Source organism: Malus sylvestris, chromosome 1 (assembly GCF_916048215.2).
Source record: "Malus sylvestris chromosome 1, drMalSylv7.2, whole genome shotgun sequence".
Taxonomy (NCBI): domain Eukaryota; kingdom Viridiplantae; phylum Streptophyta; class Magnoliopsida; order Rosales; family Rosaceae; genus Malus; species Malus sylvestris.
In genome coordinates this window covers 21,760,798-21,784,671 of record NC_062260.1, presented here as the reverse complement: position 1 = coordinate 21,784,671, position 23,874 = coordinate 21,760,798, and the positions used below count along the sequence as shown (strand labels likewise).

General features: G+C 38.8%; 1 protein-coding gene and 1 long non-coding RNA gene across 3 annotated transcripts; one reads left to right on the top strand and one right to left on the bottom strand.

Moving 5' to 3' along the window:
• Window positions 1-408: 408 nt before the first annotated feature.
• Window positions 409-2,515, bottom strand: LOC126619377 (heat shock cognate 70 kDa protein-like). Its single transcript, XM_050287735.1, has 2 exons — window positions 2,192-2,515; window positions 409-1,885 (listed from the first exon to the last, which is right to left on the bottom strand). Exons 1-2 carry the CDS (start codon window positions 2,409-2,411, stop codon window positions 528-530), a joined length of 1,578 nt encoding a protein of 525 aa, XP_050143692.1. The 5' UTR covers window positions 2,412-2,515; the 3' UTR covers window positions 409-527.
• A 6,647-nt stretch (window positions 2,516-9,162) lies between these two features.
• LOC126619528 (uncharacterized) lies at window positions 9,163-10,796 on the top strand. Of its 2 annotated transcripts, none has more exons than XR_007622095.1 (3): window positions 9,163-9,260; window positions 9,655-9,721; window positions 10,588-10,796. It is a non-coding gene; the product is annotated as an uncharacterized LOC126619528 (long non-coding RNA). The 2 variants fall into 2 exon arrangements; XR_007622094.1 differs by having other exon boundaries at window positions 9,169-9,260; window positions 9,640-9,721.
• Window positions 10,797-23,874: the final 13,078 nt, after the last annotated feature.

Genomic DNA, 23,874 nt, shown 5'->3' with positions numbered 1-23,874 from the left:
GTCGTCTTTGAATACATAAAATCAATACACTTGTCAGCACACACTCGTATATATACAAGTGAATCTGACGTATATTGATAGGATATAGGGTAAAATGATGTTGAGCCTGCACTGGCCATGGCCCCCAACAACTTTTCCAAAGGTTTATATATTTGTTGAAATTTGTATGTTTTACTTATAGATTCATGCTCTCGGCCCTCCCGTTTTTAGATCCAGCTGGTTCCATCCCTGATATGATGCATCTCTATTGGAGTGTGTAAATAATTGTACTGGTTTTGTGCATTGTTTGTTAGATGAAGGATTAGGTTATTGTTTCAAAAACCCTAATTATTAATTTTTTATTTTGGAAGATTAAAACCCTAATTGTTATAGGTATATAAATAAAAGGTAAACGTGTGAAAGCACGAATTCAAAATTAACATAATAGTTGAAACATTAGAACCATTTTATCAAGATAAATTACACAGTAGGCACGCATAAGTAAAACAAATCATGTTTCAGTCTTTAGCATGACATAAGATTCTTTCTTACATTATTCTTTCAATTCCTTCACAAGTTGTGTCATTTGTGAGAGTTATCCCCTTCTTCTGGCCAGTCAACATGTCTTCAGCAGATACGTTCAGAATCCCATTGGAATCAATATCAAAGACAATATTGAATTTAGGAACACCCCTCGGAGCTGGAGGAATGTCTTTGAGCCTAAAATCACCCAGAAAGTAATTATTCACTGTTGTTGTACTCTCGCCTTCATAAACGGCAAATCTAACAACTGCTTGGTTGTCATGCCGAGTGGTAACAGTATAATTCCTCTTGACGGGCATTTTAGTGTTTCTTGGTATCACAACAGTCATGTCCCGTTCACGCCCAGTCTCCACCCCGAGTGATAGCGGCGTGACATCCAACAAAGTGAGGTCTTGAAGCTTTTCATTTCCCTTCCCATTCAGGACTGCAGCCTGAACAGCAGCACCGTAAGCCACTGCCTCATCCGGATTAATGCCTTTGCACAGCTCCTTACCCTTGAAGACATTTTGTAAGAGTTCTTGCACCTTAGGAATTCTCGAAGAGCCACCAACAAGAACAACATCGTGGATGCTGCTTACGTCCATTTTAGCATCCTCCAAACACTTATTCACCGGCTCCATACACTTGATAAAGAAATCCCTATTGAGTTCTTCAAATTTTGCCCGAGTAATAGTTGTATAAAAATCACTACCTTCATGCAAACAGTCAATTTCAATGTCTGTTGAAGACGTAAATGAAAGTCTCCTCTTTGCTTTCTCACAACTATTTTTTAACCTCCTTAGTGCTTTGGAGTTTCCAGTCACGTCTAAATTATTCTTCCTCTTGAATTGCTCGACACAGTACTTCACCATTCTGTTATCTAGGTCTTCACCTCCAAGGTGAGTATCCCCAGCAGTGGCTTTCACATCAAACACGCCGCAACTAATGGTAACTAGTGACACATCTAAAGTACCACCACCGAAATCAAACATCATAACATTTCTCTTGCTGTACCAGCCAGCCTTCTTGTCAAGGCCATAAGCAATGGCTGCAGCAGTTGGTTCATTGATGATACGTGACACCTTTAGGCTGGCACTGATAGCTGCATTTTTTGTAGCCTGACGCTGTGAGTCACTGAAGTAAGCAGGGACTGTGATGACCGCATTCTTAACAGTTGAGCCGAGGAAGGCCTCAGCAATCTCTCGCATCTTTCCCAAAAGCATGGATGAGATTTCTTCAGCAGAAAACTGCTTCTCTTGGCCCTTGTGAGTGACCACAATCGTAGGCTTATCATGAGGACCTTCAATGACCTTGAAAGGCCACAACTTAATATCATCTTGGACACATGCGTCACTAAATCTTCTACCAATTAACCGCTTTGCATCTAAAAATTGGTGCCACAATTAGAAAACAATTAATCTAACAAATTAAAATAATTAAAAAAAATTGTAAATAAAAATTGTATAGAATAACAATAATTTGAATCAGAAAACTGGTGCAAACATTAATACTATCATTGTAGTTCGACTATGACTTCTTAAGCATCAATCTTAAGCCTCCCATTAAGATCACCATAACAAAATTAAGCAAATCTTTCAGCCTCTTTTATTAAAATAACACAATATGTGTAATTATCGATTTGAGAAAAGCTCATTATCAATTTGGAAAGTACAAGTGAGAAGAACCTTACCAAAGATGGAGTTGGAAGGGTTTCTGATGAGCTGGTTAAATGCAGCATCACCAACCAGTATTTCGGCATCAGTGAAGGCAACGTGAGATGGAGTTGTCCTGTAACCCTGATCGTTCACTATAATTTCTACATGATCATACTGCCACACGGCCACACACGAGTAGGTTGTCCCCAGGTCGATCCCGATTGCATGACCTTCAGCTTTGTCTTTTCCCGCCATTGTAAGCTAAGAAACTGGAAGAAGAGTAGTACTAAAGAAGAGAATTGAATGGTAGCAGAGAAAGAAGATAAAAGAGAATATTATGTGCTTGAAAGTAGAAGATATTATGGGGAACATAGGACACTTTTGATTCTTTATTCTTTTTCTTTTGGGTACACTTTTGGTTCATTAATTTCCAAATTTAATTAAGAAGCAATGTACAGTAAGTTGTAATCTTCTTCATGAAGTAATCTTCTTTATTAAGTTCCAAATTTAAGGAAGCAATGTACAGTAAGTATAAAGCAGAAGAAAAACTGTTGCAGAGAGAGTAATAGGGAGATGAATTTGGCTGGGGAATTAATTTATACTTGGGAAATGTAGACTCATTTATGTTTTTTCTGTCTAAATAGTTGTGCAGGGAGCAACAATTTATATTTGGTTCGTTGTTTATGCCAAATTTGATAAAGTTTGTTTATTTTGTGTTTTTGATTGAGTGTTTGAATCGGTTTCTTGGGTAGGATAGTAGAGAAATTGAAAAAGAAGTAACTTGGAGATCGGTTTCTGCTGTGCAATAATGCAGCAGACTTAATTGAATAAGTAGAGTGATTTTTACACAAGAGTATGGTGCATTTCCATCACCCATACTTTCTACAAAAGGTGATTGACAAGAGGCTTTAACAACCATTAAGCCTTACTACTCCAGATTACATCCTAACCCTTCATTTTGGGGTTAAATGATTTAATCTGGAGTGTACACTTGTCACTCACACACTTACACAAACATTTAAAAACAAAACTAGCCGTTGGAGACTAGAACCCTTCATTTTCTTTCTTCTTCTTCGATGCAGATGACATCCTTTTGCTCGGGAGTATCTTGCTGCCTTCGACTCCCCGACTCCAGGAGCTGGTTAGCTTCCAACACTCCCTTCTAAACTGCTTCTGGGAGTCAATCCGAGCAAACCCCTCAGGTAATTGAATCTCTCCTTCGGTAGTGCTTTTGTGAATATGTCTGCGATCTGATCTTCTGTGCTGCAATAGATTAGCTTGATTGTGTTGTCTTGCAATGCTTCTCTGATGAAATGATATCTTCTCTTGATGTGTTTTGTTCTCTGATGAAATACTGGGTTTTTAGTCATGGCAATTGCAGAGGTGTTGTCACACAGAAGTGGTGTGGCTTCAACTTGCAATTCGCCAAAATCTTTAAGTATGAACCTTAGCCAAATAGCTTGAGATGTAGCTTCTGATGCACTCACATACTCTGCCTCGGCTGTGGACAGTGCAACACTTTGTTGCTTCACAGAGGCCCATGAAAAAACCCCTGATCCGAAAGTGAAAGCATAGCCCGATGTGCTTCTACTATCATCCTCACTGCCACCCCAGTCACTGTCACAGAATCCAATTAGAATAGATGACTTTCCCATCTCATATTTGATCCCATAATCAAGAGTTCCTTGTACATATCTTAGCACTCTCTTAGCTGTGCCCATATGTATCTTGCTAGGATTCTGCATAAACCTAGAAAGTAGGCTTGCTGAGAACATCAGATCCGGCCTTGTTGCAGTTAGATACAATAGACTGCCAACAATGCTTTTATAGAGACTAGCATCTGCAGGTTCACTTCCATCCTCCTTCTTGAGCTTCTCATTTGCAATTAAGGGTGTAGAAACTGGTTTGCAACCCTTCAAACCAAACTTTTCAAGCAAAGTTTCAGCATACTTCTTTTGATGAATAAAGATGCTACTTGCTTTTTGAATTACCCCAATGCCAAGAAAATGATGCAAGAGGCCTAGGTCAGTCATCTCGTACCTCTTCATCATTTCTTCCTTGAACTCTTCCATCATTGCAGCATCATTTCCAGTGTAGACAACATCATCCACATAGATTGAGACAATGAGTGTCTTGTTGTTGCTTTCTGTCTTGGTGTAGAGTGTAGCTTCACTAGGACTTTTCTGAAATCCTTTCTCAATGAAATATGAATCAATCTCACTGTACCAAGCTCTTGGAGCTTGTTTTAGGCCATAAAGAGCCTTCCTTAACTTGTACACTTTTTCTGGAAACTCTTGATTTGTGAACCCTTGAGGTTGTTCCACAAACACTTCCTCCTCTAGCACTCCATTTAGAAATGCAGATTTAACATCCAATTGATGCAGCTTCCAACCCTTCTTGGCTGCTAGTGCTATCAAGGTCCTTATGGTGTCTAACCTTGCTACTGGAGCAAAGGTTTCATTGAAGTCTACACCAGGTTTCTGTGAGTAACCTTTGGCCACTAACCTGGCCTTGTTCTTTTGCACAGAACCATCTAGATTTAGCTTCACTTTGTACACCCATTTTACACCAATCACAGGCTTCTCACTTGGTCGATTTACAAGTTCCCAAGTGTCATTCTTTTCTATCATTTCAAGCTCTTCCTTCATTGCTTTCTTCCAAGCTTTGTCTTTCTCAGCTTCTTCATACGTTTCTGGTTCTACTACACAGTAATTACATGTAGCATATATCTCATCCAGATTTCTCAATCTTACTGGAGTTGAACTAGGAGTTGTTGTCTGTGATTGACTTGATTGTGGACTCATAGTAGCTTGCTGTGGGGTCCCTTGTATGTCACCATTATCTGTGACTTCTTCTTGAACTGAGGTCTCTATAGGCTCCCTTGTTTGCCTTTTGTTTAGGTCAATTTGTAGAGAGACACTGTCCTTTTCCTCTACCATTGTATCCCAGTTCCACATTGAGTCTTCATCAAAGATAACATCCCTTGATAGGATTATCTTTTGAGTCAATACATTATAAACTCTGTATCCTTTCTCACTGGTACCATAGCCTACAAAAACACCCTTGTTACTTGATTTCTCCAACTTGTGCCTTAGTTGATGAGGGATGAGATTGTAGCATACTGAGCCAAACACTCTCAGATGCTTCACAGAAGGCTTCCTTCCACTGAACACTTCAAATGGAGTCTTCTTCTCCAATGCCTTAGTAGGACACCTATTCAATAGATACACTGAGGTGTTCACAGCTTCACCCCAAAATTTATAAGGCATGTTCTTCTCATGCATCATAGACTTAGCCATTTCGACTATAGTCCTATTCTTCCTTTCTGCAATCCCATTCTGTTGTGGTGAATATGCCACAGTGAGTTGCTTCTCCAACCCTACATCTTCACAGAATACATTGAACTCATGTGAGGTGTACTCACCACCCCTATCACTTCTTAGTCTTTTGATTTGGTATCCACTTTGCAATTCCACCATTGCCTTAAACTTCTTGAATATTGTGAATACCTCAGACTTGAACCTCATGAAATACACCCAACACATCCGTGAATAATCATCAATGAAGGTTAGGAAATACCTGTTTCCACTGATTGTTGTTGTTCTCATTGGTCCACACACATCTGAGTGAATCAATTCGAGTGGCTTTGTTGCCCTCCAAGCCTTTCCAGCTTCAAATGAATCTCTGTGATGCTTGCCAAACACACACCCTTCACAGATTTCATTGCATTGATCCATTTTTGGTATACCTTGCACCATTTCATCCTTTTGCAGATTTTGTAAGCTTGTCATGTTTAAATGACCAAGTCTCTTGTGCCATAGTTTCATAGAACTTGTCACACTTGCTTTCTTTGCCACTTCTTCTAAGTACTTCAGTATAAGTGGAAAGCTTCTGTTTTTCACTTCCACTTTGGTCACCAAGTTTGATAGGGATCTGTCATCATAGATCTCAACCACAGTTCCCCAAAAGAGTAAGAAATAGCCATGCTCCATCATTTGACCCACACTAAGTAGATTCTCATCCAATCCAGGCACTAGCATCACCTCCCTTATACATCTTCTTCCTTTCTTGGTGTTGATAACCAGAGTTCCTCTTCCAGTGGCTTTGACAATGTTTCCATCACCCATTTTCACTTTTCCAGTGAAGTTTGTGTCGATGTCAATAAGTAAAGACTCATGTGCAGTCATGTGGTTGCTGCAGCCACTGTCAATGTACCACACTTCATTGTTTCTCTCCATTTTTGCATTGAAAGCACAGAACACATTTGCTTCTTCTTCCACTTGATTTGCACAGTTTACTTGTTGCACATTCTTTGATCTGCAGTCCTTCATAATGTGCCCCAACCTGTTGCATTTGTGGCATCTAGGCTTGTCCTTGAACCAACACTCTCCAAGGTGGAATTTATCACAGTGCTTACATTGCTGCTTGGTTCTTGGACCTACATTGGTGTTGCTGCCTTGGTTAGGTCTTGAGTTGTGATACCCTTTTCCTTCCCATTTCTTGCTTTTGCCCTTCCACTGTGGTTTCTGATTGCTTGCACTGGCTTGACTACTAGATCCAACATTGAGTGTTTGAAAGGCTTTCTCAGGTGCAGAGTCAGCATGCCTCTCGAGCCTTTGATCAAAAGCTCTTAAGGATGCCATCACCTCTTGTACACTGAGAGTTTCAGTGTCTTTGGTTTCTTCTATAACACTCACTATTGAATCATAGGGTTTAGTCAAACTAATCAACAGTTTTTGGACAATTCTTTCATTAGGCAGTTCCTCACCATATGTTTTCATCTTGTTTACAACATCAAACAGCCTAGTGAAGTAGTCTTTTAACAGCTCATTTTCCCTCATTCTTGTATACTCAAAATCTCTTCTAAGGGACTGAAGTTTTACCTTTCTAACTTTGGTGTCTCCTCTGTATTCTTGCTGTAAAACTTCCCAAGCTCCCTTTGCAGTCTCTTCATTTGCTATCCTCGGAAAAATGGTGTCTGAGACAGCACCTTGAATGATTCCAAGTGCTCTAGCATCCTCCATCCGATTCTGCTTCAGTGTTTTGAGTTGTGTTTCTGTGAGATCCTCCTCTAGAGCATCGATCTCCATCTCAGGTAGTTCATACCCATGTTGAACCATATCCCATAGATCATAGGATTTGAAAATGGTTGTCATTCTTATTCTCCAAAAATCATAATTCTCCCCATCAAAGACTGGAGCTTTTAGCTCACTGCTACTGCTGGATCCTTTCATTTCCAGAATTGTTTGTTGATTATTGTTATAGAAGACACTACGTTGGTGCTCCCAAAGATCTTATCTTGCACAGATTACGCCCCGAAAGTTGTAAGATCAATAACAAAGCTCTGAGGCCATGATAAAGTTTGTTTATTTTGTGTTTTTGATTGAGTGTTTGAATCGGTTTCTTGGGTAGGATAGTAGAGAAATTGAAAAAGAAGTAACTTGGAGATCGGTTTCTGCTGTGCAATAATGCAGCAGACTTAATTGAATAAGTAGAGTGATTTTTACACAAGAGTATGGTGCATTTCCATCACCCATACTTTCTACAAAAGGTGATTGACAAGAGGCTTTAACAACCATTAAGCCTTACTACTCCAGATTACATCCTAACCCTTCATTTTGGGGTTAAATGATTTAATCTGGAGTGTACACTTGTCACTCACACACTTACACAAACATTTAAAAACAAAACTAGCCGTTGGAGACTAGAACCCTTCATTTTCTTTCTTCTTCTTCGATGCAGATGACATCCTTTTGCTCGGGAGTATCTTGCTGCCTTCGACTTCCCGACTCCAGGAGCTGGTTAGCTTCCAACAAAATTAAGGTTCATCAATGCCAAAGCACAAAATTTGAATTTGAAGTGCTTAATACAAATTTAGCGTGAGATGTTTTAGACTCGATTATCACTGTCACAGCCCGTCCCGGAGGTACTTTTGACGGGAATGTGAAATGACGGGATTACCCTTGACGGGTATTAAGGTACGTGGGTGTGTGACATTATTTGGTTTAATATTAGATATGTGTTGGAAGAAATTATAAGATGAGTTGGTGTATTGATTTGATATTTGTTAAGTTGATTAGGGAATTAGAAAATGGATGGTGGATATTGTTTTTGGGACATCACAACTCTCCTGCTCTCTCTCTCTCCCAACCCGTGGCTCTCTCTCTCTCCTCCCTCACGACCCTCTCTCACTCTCTCTCACCCAAAACGTACGGCACACACCCAAATCCTCCAAAAACTCGACGGATCGAGGCAACCAAGGTATGCATCTTCATCCTTTTGACATTCTGAGTTCATTGGTACTAGTTTTAGGAAGTGAAACCTTCGGAATCACGTGAAACTCGAACCTCCATTTTTTGTCACTGTTCATGCGAACGTAAAATGTTGTGTTTCAGGAAATTCTAAGCTTGTGGTGAGCTTAGTGAATGTTGGAATTTTTGGATCGCTGGGCCCGCCCCACTCTAACGACACCGATACTGTCCCCACTTAACCACCTGCACAATCCTCAGGTGTGGGGTTTTACCACAAAAGGCCTCGGTATTAGTTAGAGTGGGGTAATACTATTTAAACCCCTTTGGTTTTCTTCACCCCACCGATGTGGGACAGTTTAACACTTCCCCTCACGTGTAACCTCATTTAGTGGTTCACACGTGGAGATCCACATCGGTGATTGAAACTCAGAGGTCGGCTGACGTTGGGCCCACTTGTTTTCAATTGGAACTCAGCGGTCGTCTCTATATTAAGAGCTCAGACTTGTTTCCTTCCGGGTGGTGACAAGCTCGTTGGCTTGCACGGGCCCGCAACCGTGGGCTCTGATACCATGTTGGAATTTTTGGATCGCTGGGCCCGCCCCACTCTAACGACACCGATACTATCCCCACTTAACCACCTGCACAATCCTCAAGTGTGGGGTTTTACCACAAAAGGCCTCGGTATTAGTTAGAGTGGGGTAATACTATTTAAACCCCTTTGGTTTTCTTCACCCCACCGATGTGGGACAGTTTAATAGTGAAGTCCTAAGGAGGCTCGGAGTACTTCGTTTGAAGGATTTGGACGTCGGGATCACGTGGTTCCATTTTGGCCGAATTTCTTGGGAATTTTCCGGTGAGATTTCTTGATTTTTAGAGCCTTAAACTAGTCTATCGTGATTCTACATGTTTGGGGCTTCAATTTGATATAAAATACGAAGAAAATGGGTGAAAAACGAAGGAGAACGAAGAGTTTTAAAACTCGCCGGAAAACAACCGCCGGAAAAACCAGTCCGGCGAGCCAAGGAAGAAGGAGATGCGCGTGGGGGGCGCGTGGACCTGTGCCACGCACGGCGCGTGGGGGCGCGTGAGACCTCCAAAAATTTTTCTAAAAATTTCCCGACGCTCGTGACGTCGAGTAGGTCGATGTGGTATATTCATATACCCAAATTGAGCATCGTATGAGAAGTTATTTCGAAAAATTGGTGATGTGTTTAAAATTAACGTTTTTATAGTTGTTTCGCATATAGGTGACACATATCCCGAGGACGAGCGCATCCAGGGACGCCACGGGGGTTACGACCCGTCGACTTATCAGTGAGTGGGCAGTTTTGATTTCGTATTTACCTATATACATTTATTTTCCCAGAAAATACGTTTTTATGAAAGTTATGAAATTAATTGCCATGCATGAAATTATTGAGATATCTAGCTTGAGTATTGATGCATATATATGTGAAATGACGCGATGGACGCTCAGGTGAGTTTATTTATTTTCCAGCTAAGTTATTTATATTGAATTGCATTGAAAACTCATAACCTGCACCTAGGTGATAGTGCTTATATTATTATTCACCACACCACACGCTCGTCTTGGATCCAAGTAAGTGGATGTCGTACAGACCAAGTGAGGGTTCCGACATGCTAGTTGTACAGATCACTAGATGTGATTCCAACTAGTGGGTGACCTTAGTTATGCGCGCTGATGATTGATGTGAGAAGCACTAGAGCGTATTCATACACCTGTCATCGTACAGACTACTATATGTAGTTCCGAGTGACGTGCAGAGTTGAACCGTACAGGTCACCGAGGTGACTCCGGTTGGTTTGGATGTTGAGCTTTAGAATCAGCCGTACATGACCATTATAGGGTCTCCGGTTGATTTATTATTCACCTGACTATTATGGATGCATTCTGATTATAGTTTGGGCATGGCATATCATTTCTGAGATATTATGATGATGGTTTTATGCTGAGTTATGATGTTGCGTATATATATATATATATATATATATATATATATATATATATATATATATATATATATATATATATGTATATATACTATTTTCTGGGAAAGTATACAGGTTTTACGGCGAGGGGATAGAATTGTTTTTAATGAACTGTTTTGGAAAACTATTTGATTTTACTGACCCACTCATTTTGTTTTGCGCCCCTCCAGGTTCTAGTTTAGCGGTTGGTGGCTCTCGAGGTCTTATTCCGGCTTTCTGACAGACTCTCGACATGTAGGACTCACCTTAGGGTGATGTATCTTTATTTTAGTCCTACTTGACTGCAATTAACCTATGCTCTGAACTCATGTGTTTACCTTATAACTCGTCCGGTTATGTTCGTAGGTTGATATGTTTGAGTTTGGTTTGAATTCCTGCTTACTTTTGTGGTTGTTTCACTTCCGTGTCGCACCTATGGTTACGTCACACCCACGTGACGGCCAGCACACCTGGATCCTCTGGATCGGGGTGTGTCAATCACCAAAAGTGAATTTGAACCACATTATTCTTGGCTCATTGTGCAGCTTAGTTCACCCCCATCTCTTATTGTAGATAATATCGTTTGTTCAAGAAAAAAAATACAAATTTGGTGTGCATACTTTTTCTACCTTATAACTTTATTAATTATACAAAAAAAAAAAAAAACCAAACATAGTGATAAATAACACAAAAATACGTGTACAAAATAAAATGTGTATCAATGTAAATGGATGGTTACAATCTCTTTACAACTTCGAATTCTCTGATTCGATCTCCGGGGTGAAAAATGTGTGTGTTGTTGATCCGAGGGTCGCAATGACTTAGGGTTGACTTGGGATTGTGGTGCTTCCAATAAAAGCATCTTATTAAAAAAGCTGGAACATTAAATGTGTTTGGTAAAATTTAAAAAAAAAATGTTTTTTTTTAAAATGCTGTCAATGAAAGTAGAAAAGCATAGAAATGCAGAAGCAGGGTTTACCATGCTTCTAAAAAAAGTGTTTTTTTTTCAAAGAATAGTAATTAATGCTCATTTAATGAACTTTTCAAATGGCAAGTATACCCCCCACATGTTTTACAAAATTACAATATTTGCCCTACATTTTGTCTTTGACAATTATTATATCACATTAAATACTATATCTTTTTTAGTCATTTTACATATTCAAAGCAATTTATATAAAAATTTACCAAACACTCAGACACTACTTTTTTTTTTAATAAAAGCACTTTTACAACAAAAAGTTTACCAAACACTTAACAACATTATTTTACAATTGTTTATTCTTACAGCACAATAGAAACAATTTTTTTTAAAAAGCACAACAATACCAAACTAGCCCTTAATCTCGAATGAACAAACGCCTCAAAGTTTTGGCTTGTGGTGATGGAACAATCGGCACTTGTAGTGGTGCTTGATGATTCCTCATGGGTTTGATGAAGAACGCAAAGAGTTTACTGAGTCTTCTAAGTGATTGGGAAATTAGGAGTTTGTGCGTCTCGGTGTTTGGATGAATTTCTCACCCTTTCTTTGTCTGGAGCCTCATATTTATACACTCTCCAAGTCTTGCCTACGGCTAGATTTGCCCATGATTGTGGACTTGATTCACTGACGAAAGAACTAGGAGTTAATTGAGGCTTGATTCGTGATACTCCATCAATTAATTTAAATCAATTCATTTGTTTGATTAAAATTTAAATTAATTAAAAATTTAATAAAGATAATTTTTTAACTATTTTCCGCTAAATGTCACCACGTGTCTCTTTTGATGACTTGTTCGGTTTTGATGAGTCACATCTATGTGTACAATTTGTGAAACATATCATGCTCTAGCATGTCGAAATTTAATGTGTTGTTGAACATTTGTTTTCACTGAAATTTCGATGTCTACACATACAAAGGATACCAATACTATATTACTATTAAACAACAACAAAGCATTCCCACTAAGTAGGGTCGGCTAGTGACGAAGTCACAGAGGCGTAAGGAAGTGTGGCTGCCGTTACAGTTGTCGAAAATCAACCATAAGAGCGAAAATCTGCCCCTCCAGTTCTACTAAACCTGCACAAAAACATGCAATTCCGTTTACTGCTGCCGGAAGTTGCTCGAGTCTTGGTGATGTATAAGTTGCAAATTTTGCAACTCACCGGATAAGGCAAGTAAAGATCCATTTTTGCATCTGAGTTTGCATCACAAAAATTGGGCTCCACAAGAGAAAAAGAGAGGTTCCGTGGGATGCAAAATACTATTTAAAAAGAAAACAGTTTCCTTTATACATAGGCATAACCTTTCGTTCATCCATCCACCAATTTTTTTTTAATTTTTTTATTTTTTTCAGTTCTCACACAAGGGTTGTCGGTCGCTTCTTGTTTCCGGGGTTTTTTTTTCAGTTTCTCACACAAGGGTTGTCGGTCGCTTTTTGTTTCTGGATAGCTACGGCGGATCATCCACTACTGCTTTTAGAAGATTCTCTATTAGCCACATTATGGGCTTTGTGGAACTTTTCTTTTTAGATTGAAACCTATTTATGTTGCATAAGTGATGTCTTCTATCTGTATGTTGATCATTTCTAAGGCTATGTAAATTGCAATCCCTTTGGTAGGACTTCGATTAATGAATGTTCTCTATCATTGAAGAAAAAAAAAATACTACTGGCAATTCTCACACAAAACATTTCCTCTTCAAAGTTTTTCTAGTTTTGCTTCAGCTTTTTTCTTATGAAATCAGCGTCTAAATGAGATGAAATCAACGTTGTCCAAATTTTGAAATTTTTTTATTGAATTGTGCGGGAAAAAATTATGTTAACAAAAATTAAAAAAAAAAATCTACACAAAAATAAATGAACACTTGAAAATCAAAATTTTCTTCTTCTCGTTTAGATCTATACGCATTGGAGCAAAACTAAAATTTACAGGCTCATTTGGATGTGCTTTTAAAATGAATGAAAGCGCTTTTAGAAAAAATATTTTTGGGCTTCAAAAGCACTTTAAGTGCTTTATGCAAGAAGCACCAATTATGTGCTTCTTCCAGGAAGCACTTTAAGTGTTTTTCCAGGATTTACTTACATATTTACTAATGATTGGTTCTAAAAATATTTTCATCAAAAGTGCTTTCAGTCATTTCAAAAGCACGTCCAAACGAGCTCTACATCTCGAGAGATGTAAAAGTGGCTTTGCATCCCCCAAACAACATAATTATATGTAAGAACCAGAAGGATGCATGATCATGAGAAATAACATATTAGAGCATCTCTAAAGAAAATGTCAAATTTTAAACATTAAAATGATATTTGATGGTTTATGTGGCAATTTGACATTTTATACAATATTTTGTTCCACCTGATATGTTAAATAATAATGTCATTTATCTAACATTCCTTCAGATTGAGCTCCAGAACTCAAACATGCAACTGGGTTTTGGGTTTCAAATTTTGGGTCGGGTTTTATCATCTTTGATCCGAGGAAGAGTGATAAGGGTTTGGGGCAGTAGTGTGATGAGAAATGGGAGAAAATGCAGCAACTTTGCACACAACTATGAACTTTGTACAGGCATTGGAGAAAGAAGGAGATGGTGAGAGCAACTCCAGCTGTCACGCCCCGATCCCGACATACGTCTGGGATCGACACGTGACGTCATCAAATAACCACATATCTAACATACCTGTCCCCCAGGATATGTATCAAGCACATGCCATGCCTCGAATTGCATATAATTTTTCGTATACTTTATGGCTGCATCTAACCTCCTCGTTAGACTGCCTACGTACCCTCATTTGGGATCAAGCCATTCGTAGTTTGCCATTCATTACACCTCGACGTTTATCACAATACGTTCAAATAAAAAAACATAGCATTCCTCAATCAATTATTAGAACTTAACAAGCATGAATTACTAGATTCATGGTTACATAACAAATCCACGTGACATTCAAGGTTTCCATTCCATCTATCATATAAATCACTATGTTTTCAACGTGATATCTCCATCCACAACATGTAACTTATCCAATAACCAACGAAGCACAATATTATTCTTTAGCCACATTGATCACTAAATAATCATAATAATAACAATCATATCCAACGTCATTCCACAATTCCCGTCAATTAATCCCTTCATGAATCAAGGATGCTGATCTTAGTAATTAACTACGTTAATCAATCAATGAGATAACATACCATTTCACCAATTCAATTAGAGAACTCTATATAATTCCCTACTTGGGTTATGAGTAATAACATGGTAATTCTAATTTATATTCACAAGGTCTATGGATAATTCTCATTCGCTCGAATCTAGGGTTCTAGACTAACCTTTTGGAATGTGCAAGAGTAAGGATTCCGGACCACTCAACGGAATCCAACGACATCGGGTTTCGGACCATTCAACGGAACCAACATATCAATCGGTTTCTCATAATCTATCGAGACCTATTTGATTTAAAATCAGTGCCTACATCATGAAAATGGTGCACTGGGCAATTCAGATCTTGGATAAGTTGTGAAGCTCAGGTGAGCGACAATAATACAAAGTGTGGTAATAGTGATAAAACCAACTATCAATCACAGTTTATAAGCTTTGAATATGAATCATTCATAAGAAATTAATACCAAACCTTCGCAAACTCCGAAGGAGTCACCCAGCCATCCAACGGTTCGTCTGAAACAATCACAACATCTCACAATCATATTCTCATACAACACCATGAAAAGTAGGGTTAGAGCGACATAGTTCGGCCGAAGCCTATACCTTTGAAGCTATCTTAATCCAAACTCAATGAAACCCAAGGTGAATACGATTCCGGAACTTCACTCAACGGAATCGCAGAGTAGAAGAGATTCCGGACCATCTCTCACAGAATCCAAGTGGATACGATTCTGGAACACAACTCAACGGAATCGCGGAAGGCCAACAACCATAATGTACAACGGTTCAAAGAAATGAGACAAGCACAAGCTACTAAATTTACAAAAGCTTAACCAAGGCAAATAAGGCACAGATGCTAAATTTAAAACGAATCAACAAAGCGGGAAAAGAAACAATATCGAAGCAACAAATTCCCAATCACAATGGGTTCATAGTCCACCACCAGTCCTCACATTTCATCACATCAAGCCAAACCCACAAAGCAAACCATGTTTCTAATATGCACGTCAAATCCCACATCATAAACTATAACGATGGCACTTTATAGGAAACATAATCATAAAATCGTCTCATACCCTCTCAGGATAATAATTATGAAAATAGAGTAATCACCTATAACACATATATTAAAGTCACTCACCCTTTTATACTAGTAACCATACATATTATTTCTCATCCATGAAATCAACATTTTAACGTTATATTCCTATGCTTGTAACCTTCATTCTCCATCCTTTAATAAACCAACCCAAAGTTAATGGTTTTTCAACTTAAAACAGCACCTCTTCACTCATGCCACTACCCCTTTTAACATGTATATGCAGCAATATATATATTAAGAGAAACTGGATCGTTTACTAATAACTTGAATATAACTACTAGTAAACAATCTAAACTCTTAAACCCCACCCAAACACACTCAAATAAGCACAAGATTAACAAGGATGTCATTTTAACTATAATTCCCTTCTAGGTCTAGATGCTTGGTAACGAAAGAAGTATTTCATAAATCTAATGTCACACATTGGAAAGTCGACTTTTTCCAAAAATTCTCAAATTTTACAAGAATGAAGGTCTCAACAAGTAGAGTAAACTTTATACCTGTGGCCAAGTCCAATTTGGCTAGGAAGGCCCTCAAATTGGCTCGCACCCGTCGAAACCCTAAGGTGGGTGTTCTTCAATTCGGCTTCCTTGGTGTTCCAACACTCCAACCACCAGTTGGGTCTTGTTCCTGGGTCCAAGGGAATTTCATTAAGGGTGGTGGTAAGTGGTGCAAGTCGCTGGAACGACGGAATCACCGTCGAACTCACCCGCGAACCCGGTGAAGTTCTTCATGAGATTGGGCCTAAAAACTCTCAAATATGGGTGAAGATGGTAGGGGGAAGGTTGAGGAAGAGGTTGTAGGCGATGGATGGTGATGAATCGACGGAAAGAATGGCGGAGACCGCCGAAAATGGAGTTAGGTTGGTGCACGGGTGCAAAGGAAGGTTGGGCTTCCTTTTTTTTTTCTTTCAGCCACTCGCGTGGCTTTTTCTTCTCTTTTCATTTTCATTTTTTATTTTTTAGCAACAACTTCAAACGTCCATAACTATACCATTATAATCTGGACTCACAAACGACTTTCGCCTATGCGTTCATGATCTCGATATCTATTCAACAATATAAATTGTGACTTCGAAAGGTCTACAAATTTTAGATAATTACTTTCTAAACTTCAAACTTTGTAACTAATTTAATTAAAATCTAAATCCAAATAAATTAATATAATTTCTCAAAAATAACATAAAATCTCAATAATACAATTATGTAGATTATAACAGTGAAATCCAGGAACGGGATTTCACACCAGCGTTGCAAAGGCCTCTTAGGGCAACTCACTATTGAATAGCCTCTAGTGAACAGTAACTTCCATTAATGAACAGTAACTGTCTTTTGCATCTCCACCCCTAAAACTAAATAGCCATGGCAATAAGCAATAAAATATTAGTATTTTTTATTTTATAAAATAATACAAAATAATTTTATTTGTAATTTTGGATAAGATTTTTAATCGTTCTCGTTACACCACGTGTCATTATCCAAGAAGACAATTTTTGGTGATAGATTTCAATAAGATGTTTATCCAATACCGTCGTGTCACATGTCGTTACCTTTTCAAAATCGTTGATGATAGATTTCCGATAAGATTTTTAACCAATCACCTCGTGTCACGTGTCACAATCTGTTTACAATATTTGAGGATAGATTTCGATCAAATTTTTAACGAATGACCGCATGCCACGTGGCATTATCTACAACCTAATCCTTTCTTTTTCCTCCATATAACCCACCATCCGTCCTTAGAAATCACATAACAAAATCAAAATCTCTATCATTATTCATAGTTTCTGCATCCTTCTTACAATGTCTTCTTCAAGGACGTTGTGGGAAATTGATGAGCAAGAGAAAGAATTGTTTAAGCAAGGGGAAGAAATGCTCAATCTCCAGGTGGGTGAAAATGAGATGGAAGAGAAAGAGGATGAGAAGCGTAGAAGAATAGATGATGAAGCAAGAAGCCAAAGAGCCTCATATTTCCATCGAGTCATCCAAGTTGTGGCTCAGATCTGCAGGCCTAGGCGTTCCGCAAAAATTGATAGAAGTAGGCAATGACGAGGTACGGATCTCTTGGACGATTATTTTGTCCGTAACAGTGCATTCCCTGATACGTACTTTAGACGTCATTTTAGAATGGAACGACATTTGTTTAATAAAATCATAATTGTTGTTTGCAACCATGATTCTTACTTTGTTCAAAAGAATGATGTTTTTGGTGTTATGGGTTTCCTTCTTGAGAAAAAAAATTACTGTTGCCTTGCGGATGCTTACATATGGAGCATCTGCAGACCAAGTGGATGAGATAGCGAGGATAGGGAAATCAACCATTCATGACTCCCTAATGAGGTTTTGCTCCACAATCGAATCTCTCTACACCGCAGAGTACCTTCGGAAACCTACTAAGATGGACTTGCAAAGGCTTCTAAAGAAGGTCGAGGTGCGAGGTTTTTGTGGGATGATTGGATGTCACACCCCGATCCCGAAGTACATCCAGGATCGACGCGCGACAGAAGACTGTAGAGGGATGCCAATACAAACTGAACTACTGAGTTGAAATCAACAATAATCACATATTTTTAAGGAAAAGTATAAGGGTAACCTAACACTCCAAGCCCTCTAAACTCTGCTTGCTACCCCCAAAGTTCCCCATATCTACTAAAACCTGCACAATCATCCCTACACCATGGGAATGGTGCACCGAGCAAACAACAATCTGGATAAACCGCAAAACTCGTGTGAGTGACAATAATTCGATGTATGTGATACTAATAAAACATCTATCAATCACGGTTTATATACATCAAATATAAAATCATATTTTATGAAATCATAATGGTGACATCCAACGGCTCGTCTGAAACAAGTCACAAAAGCTCACAACCATAGACTCATACAACACAATGAAAAGTAAGGCTACAACGACATAGTCCGGCTGAAGTCTACATCTCTGAAGCTATCTCAATCCAAACTCAATCCGAAGAATCAACAAAGCAATTAATCTGGTTCCAGGCCTCTTAACGGAACCATAATACCAAATGGGATTCCGGACCACTCAACGGAATCACAGAGTAAAAGGGATTCCGGACCTCTCAACAGAATCGTGGAGTACAATGGATATCAGACCACTCAACGAAATCCAAGATGGATACGATTCCAGACCACTCAATGGAATCACAGATTACAAGGGATTCCAAACCACTCAACGGAATCCAAACAGAGTAGGGAACCGGACCACTCAACGGAACCCCAGCGGAAACCCAGTTCCGGATCACTCAACGAAATCGAGCGGAAGGCCAACAACCATAATATACAATGGCTTAAAGAAACGAGACAAGTCACAAGTTACTCAATTTAACAAAAGCTCAACAAAGTGAAACAAGACACAAATACGAAACTTAGAACGAATCAGTGAAGCGAGAAACGAAACAATATGGAAGCAAAAAATCCCAGTCACAATGGGTTAACAGTCCACTACTAGCCCTCACATTTCATCACAACATGCCAATCATACAAGTCAAACCATATTTCAAATATACATGTCAAATCTCATTTCATAAACATAAATCGATGGCTAAGCATTAAAAATAACAATTCAATAGAAAACATATTTATAAAACCAAATCATATCCACACAGGATAACAATTAAGAAAACAGGGTAATCACCAATATCACATATATTAAAGTCACTCACCTGGAGCCTGCACTAACGCACCCTAGCGGAAGAATTGAGACGTTAGGCACTATCATCGCCTAAAACAAAGTACAAGTCCACATTTAGATTTCCTTCGATAATTCACATACTGAAAAACTCCCATACGTCCTCCACAACAACAACATTTAATGAGAATCAAACCGTCGTTCAAAAGTATGGTCCAAGATCCTACGTCACTTGCTCCGTGAGATCCAACCATGAGATTTTGGATTTGTAAGTTCCTAAGGTCCTTAAATATTATGTACTATAATGTATCAAAGTTTGGTGACGATCCAACGGTTTGATTGTTGATTGCTATAATGTTCAAGTGGCAGACCTTAACGAAATTTCGCCGGATTCTGCAGATTTTGCAGATTTTCTGGGCAATCTTTAGAACTCCATATCTAACTCGTTTCTCACCCAAATTCAACCCATAATAACCCAAATTCGACCCATAATATACCAAAACGAAGCTAGAGAAGCATAGAATAAGATTATACTTCTTAAAGCCCAAATGGTGGTTGTAGGTTCCCGGAAAATGGCCCGAAAGACGGCTGTTTGCGGGAAAACTGCTAACTCGCCAGAATTTCTGGGCAAATTTTAAACGTCCATAACTTTGTCAATACTCAACGAAATCGAGTGATTCAAAAACGAAAATCATAGCTTGGAACGAGAAGAACAGATTGATACCTTTTCTGATGGCTAAATCGCCGTGGTTTGGTGGGAATATGGCCTGGAATGTCACGGGTTTGCCAAAAACTGGGCAAACTTCAAATCGTTATAACTTTCTCATTTCTCAACCAAATCACACGACCCAAACATGAAAATTTATCTAATCGATGAGATGAATCGATTTTTACCTATTTTGAGTTCAAAAGATGACTGAAAATTGTCTGAATCACGCCTAGAAGTCTCAGCCCAAAACCTTGTTCTTCGACCTCGAGGTTAGGATTCGCTTTCAATGAAACAAAACTCAAAACTGGGTTTATGGTGGTGAAGACATGCAAATAATGGTGGTTTTGGTGTTCAACAAGCCAAAATTTTTGGTGATGATGGTGGTTTGTTTCACAGGAAGAAAGGGAGAGCTGAGAGAGAGTGAGAGAACTCTAGAGAGAACGGGAGAGAAAAGGGAGAAGAGAGAGAGTTCCAGCATTTTTGGGTGCCCACGTGACACTCACCCAATGGTTTGACAAAAATATCACATGTCCAATTAATTATCAATTTACCAAAATATCCTCAACATTCAAAACCTTATAAAATCTTCGTTATAATTTTGAATCACATTATGTTGGCGCCCATGCATTCGTATCGACAAGTACTATCCAGATATATAAGGATACGTGGAAAAATACGTAGGGGTCGAATACGCCGTACATATAAAACGTCGAAACTAAGAATACGAAATGCGGAATACATAATTTTAAGCAATGAAATCCGGGAATGGGATTTCACATTGGAAGCATCGACTGTATGCACTGGACCTGGAAAAAATGTCCAAGTGCATGGCAAAGAGCTTATGAGAACAAAAAATGAGCAAAAAAAAAATTCATTTTGGAGGCGGTGGCTTCATTTGATACATGGATTTGGCACGTTTTTTTGGGTGTTTCGGAGGCTCAAAATGACCTCAATGTCCTTACCCAATCCCCATTGTTCAATGATGTCTTGCAAGGAAAAGCATCAAGAGTCACGTATTGGGTCAATGGACATAAGTACCACAGGCCATACTACCTAGCATACGACATTTACCCAAGGTGGTCATCATTTGTCACAGTGCCACGTTCGCGAAGTGCAAAGGAAAAACACTTTGCAAGCTATCAAGAGAGGTGTAGGAAGGATGTGGAGTGTTGTTTTGGTATCCTCCAAGCTCGTTGGGCGATTGTCAGGGGTGATGCCAAAATGTTTGATTTAGAGTCGTTTCGATCCATCATGATGACGTGCATCATTCTTCACAACATGATTATGAAAAATGAGTACAATTATGATGCCATTGATGAATATGAGGCAGACACGATGAACAATTCTAGAACACAAATATATTGTGCTCATGATGCCACCGAATAACCCATGCAACAAGAGCCATAACAAAGGGATGGACATTACAATGAAAAGCTCATTCAACGATGTACTGCACTTCAGAACCCATATATGCACAATGGCCGGCAAATTGACTTGATAGAGCACCAATGGGAATTGAAACAAGCTCAAGAAACTTAAGTTCATTTAGTGTGTTTGTTTTTATTTGGTGTGTTTATTTAATTTTATTTGGTGTGTTTTTTAAGTTCATTTAGTGAGTTTTTTTTCATTTTGTATGTTTGTAATTTTATTTGGTATGTTTCTGTAATTTTATTTGGTGTGTTTATGTCATTTGAATAAAAATTCTCTTAGTTTAAATAAATTACCAAATTAAATAAATATACTCTTAGTTTAAATAAAGTACTAAATTCAATAAATTGGAAACAACATAAAGTACTCTATTCAATAAATAAGAAATTACAACCCAAAATGATTGGAAAGTTATGGGCTCCGATTAAAAACAAATTCCCTAGTCCCTCGTGAATGGAAAATCATCACCTAACCAATTTCTGGTGCTAGGATCATCTCCTCTTGTCATGCTAGGATCATCTCCTCTTGCTCTCGCTTCTCTTGTATGCCTCCTTCGCACCACATCCGCTTTCTCTAAATTCCAAAAATATTTAGAATTCAGAGACATCGCCTCTACAGGCTCCTTCATAATGTCACGATCTTGTTGAGCCCTTCTTTCTTCTCTAAGCGTGTTACACCCCACCCTCAATTTTAAAGGTAGTTTTAGGTTTTTATTTAAAAATGGTTTTTGTGTCTTAATTGGTGAGCCCAATGGGGCCCACCCTCTGATTTGTCCCCCGATTCCTTTCCCCTTTTCTTTCTTTTTCTGATTTTTATAACTCTTTCTCTATCTCTCTCTCTTTCTCTCCCCGAAACTCTCTGCACTTCTCTCTTGACCTCATTATTCCCTCCTCACCGTCGAACACACACACACAAACAAACATACAAACACACGACAACAGCACCACCATCGTTGGGCCTTTCGTCTTTCCCTCATCCTTTGTGAAGCACAGAGACCACTCAAACATGCTTAGCACACCCACTCCAGCAAGTTCTACTATTCCTGACTAGGTGAGGCTCGAAATACCATCACTTATTCATCATTTTCAACGTTTTGGTGATTTTAATGAAAATAGGTACTGTCTTGGGGATGTTTTAACACAGGAAAACCACCTCAGAGAACTAAACCCAGATTTCAACAAATACATGTGACTTTCAGGCCACTTTTCGGCCAAACCATGGTGAGTTAGCCGACGTTTAAGGTATCAACCTCTTCGTCTCGCTGAGTACTACAACTTTCCTTTTTGTTTCACCCAATTTTGTTAAGTATTGAAGAAGTTATATCCATTTGAATCTTACCCAGTTTTCGGCAATCTTTGCGGCTTTCGAGGTGTTTCCCTGCCAAAACACGGCGAGTTGGGTATTGACAAAGTTATTAACGTTTAAAGTTTGTTCAGGTTTCCAGCCGAATTTCAGCATTTTCCTTCCTTTGGGCCCGACGACCCATGTTTTGAACTCAGGTCTGCCTTTCAAGCCCAAAGCCTCTTCGAACTAGGCCCTTGGGGCTGTGTAAAATGTGGGCCTTGTAGATAGGCCTTTGGGCCATTCAACCTAACCTAAAAACCCTTTATGACCCATCCCTTAGGGCAGCCCAACCCGTGTCCCTTTAACCTTTTATCCCAGGCCTTCGGGCCGTTCATGCCAAGCCCAAAACCCTGGACAGCCCAACCCAACCCAACCCAACTCTTTTATTTCTTTTATTTTTTAATTATGTTGTTAATTTAAAGGCCTTTGGGCCATTTCTCTCTAGGGCCTTAGGCCCATGCACTTTAAACCCTAAATCCTTTGAATTTAGGTCTTTGGGCCTAGCACCCTTCAGCCCAAACTCACCAACCTAGCCCAGATCCAGTTGGAATATTCCAAGGAAAATTCCTGGAATATTCCTATGTTAACATTTTGCAAAATTTAACCAAGACCCTTCTTAGCGTAATTCAATGTCCTGGATCCATTTTTGACGTCCATTTTCCCAAATTAAATCATTTGGATAGAGTTTTATTAATTGTACCATTTATGTGCTTAGGGGCAATTATTTGTGATGATTTCGTGTTCGCTAGTTTGCGTGGCTCTTCAGCGGCTAAGTATCTGTGAGTGAACCCCTTTTAAAAATGCATGTTTTAATAGTAGAAATGCATACATGAAAAGCATGATTTAATGCTTACGTTTTATGAGATAACATGCTTACTGAGGCTATTTTGAATTATTACTATTTTTCCTATAACTCGTGTTCTTATAGAATATATGATGGATGACGATATGATATTTAGAACATGTTTTGTACACCTCTTTATAGTATAGATGATGGATGACTTTATACTATGAAGTTGTTTTTCAAATGTATGTATGTTCGATGGTTTTGTACTTACCTAGTGGTCCTTATTCCACTACAGGATGTAGGGACAGATTCT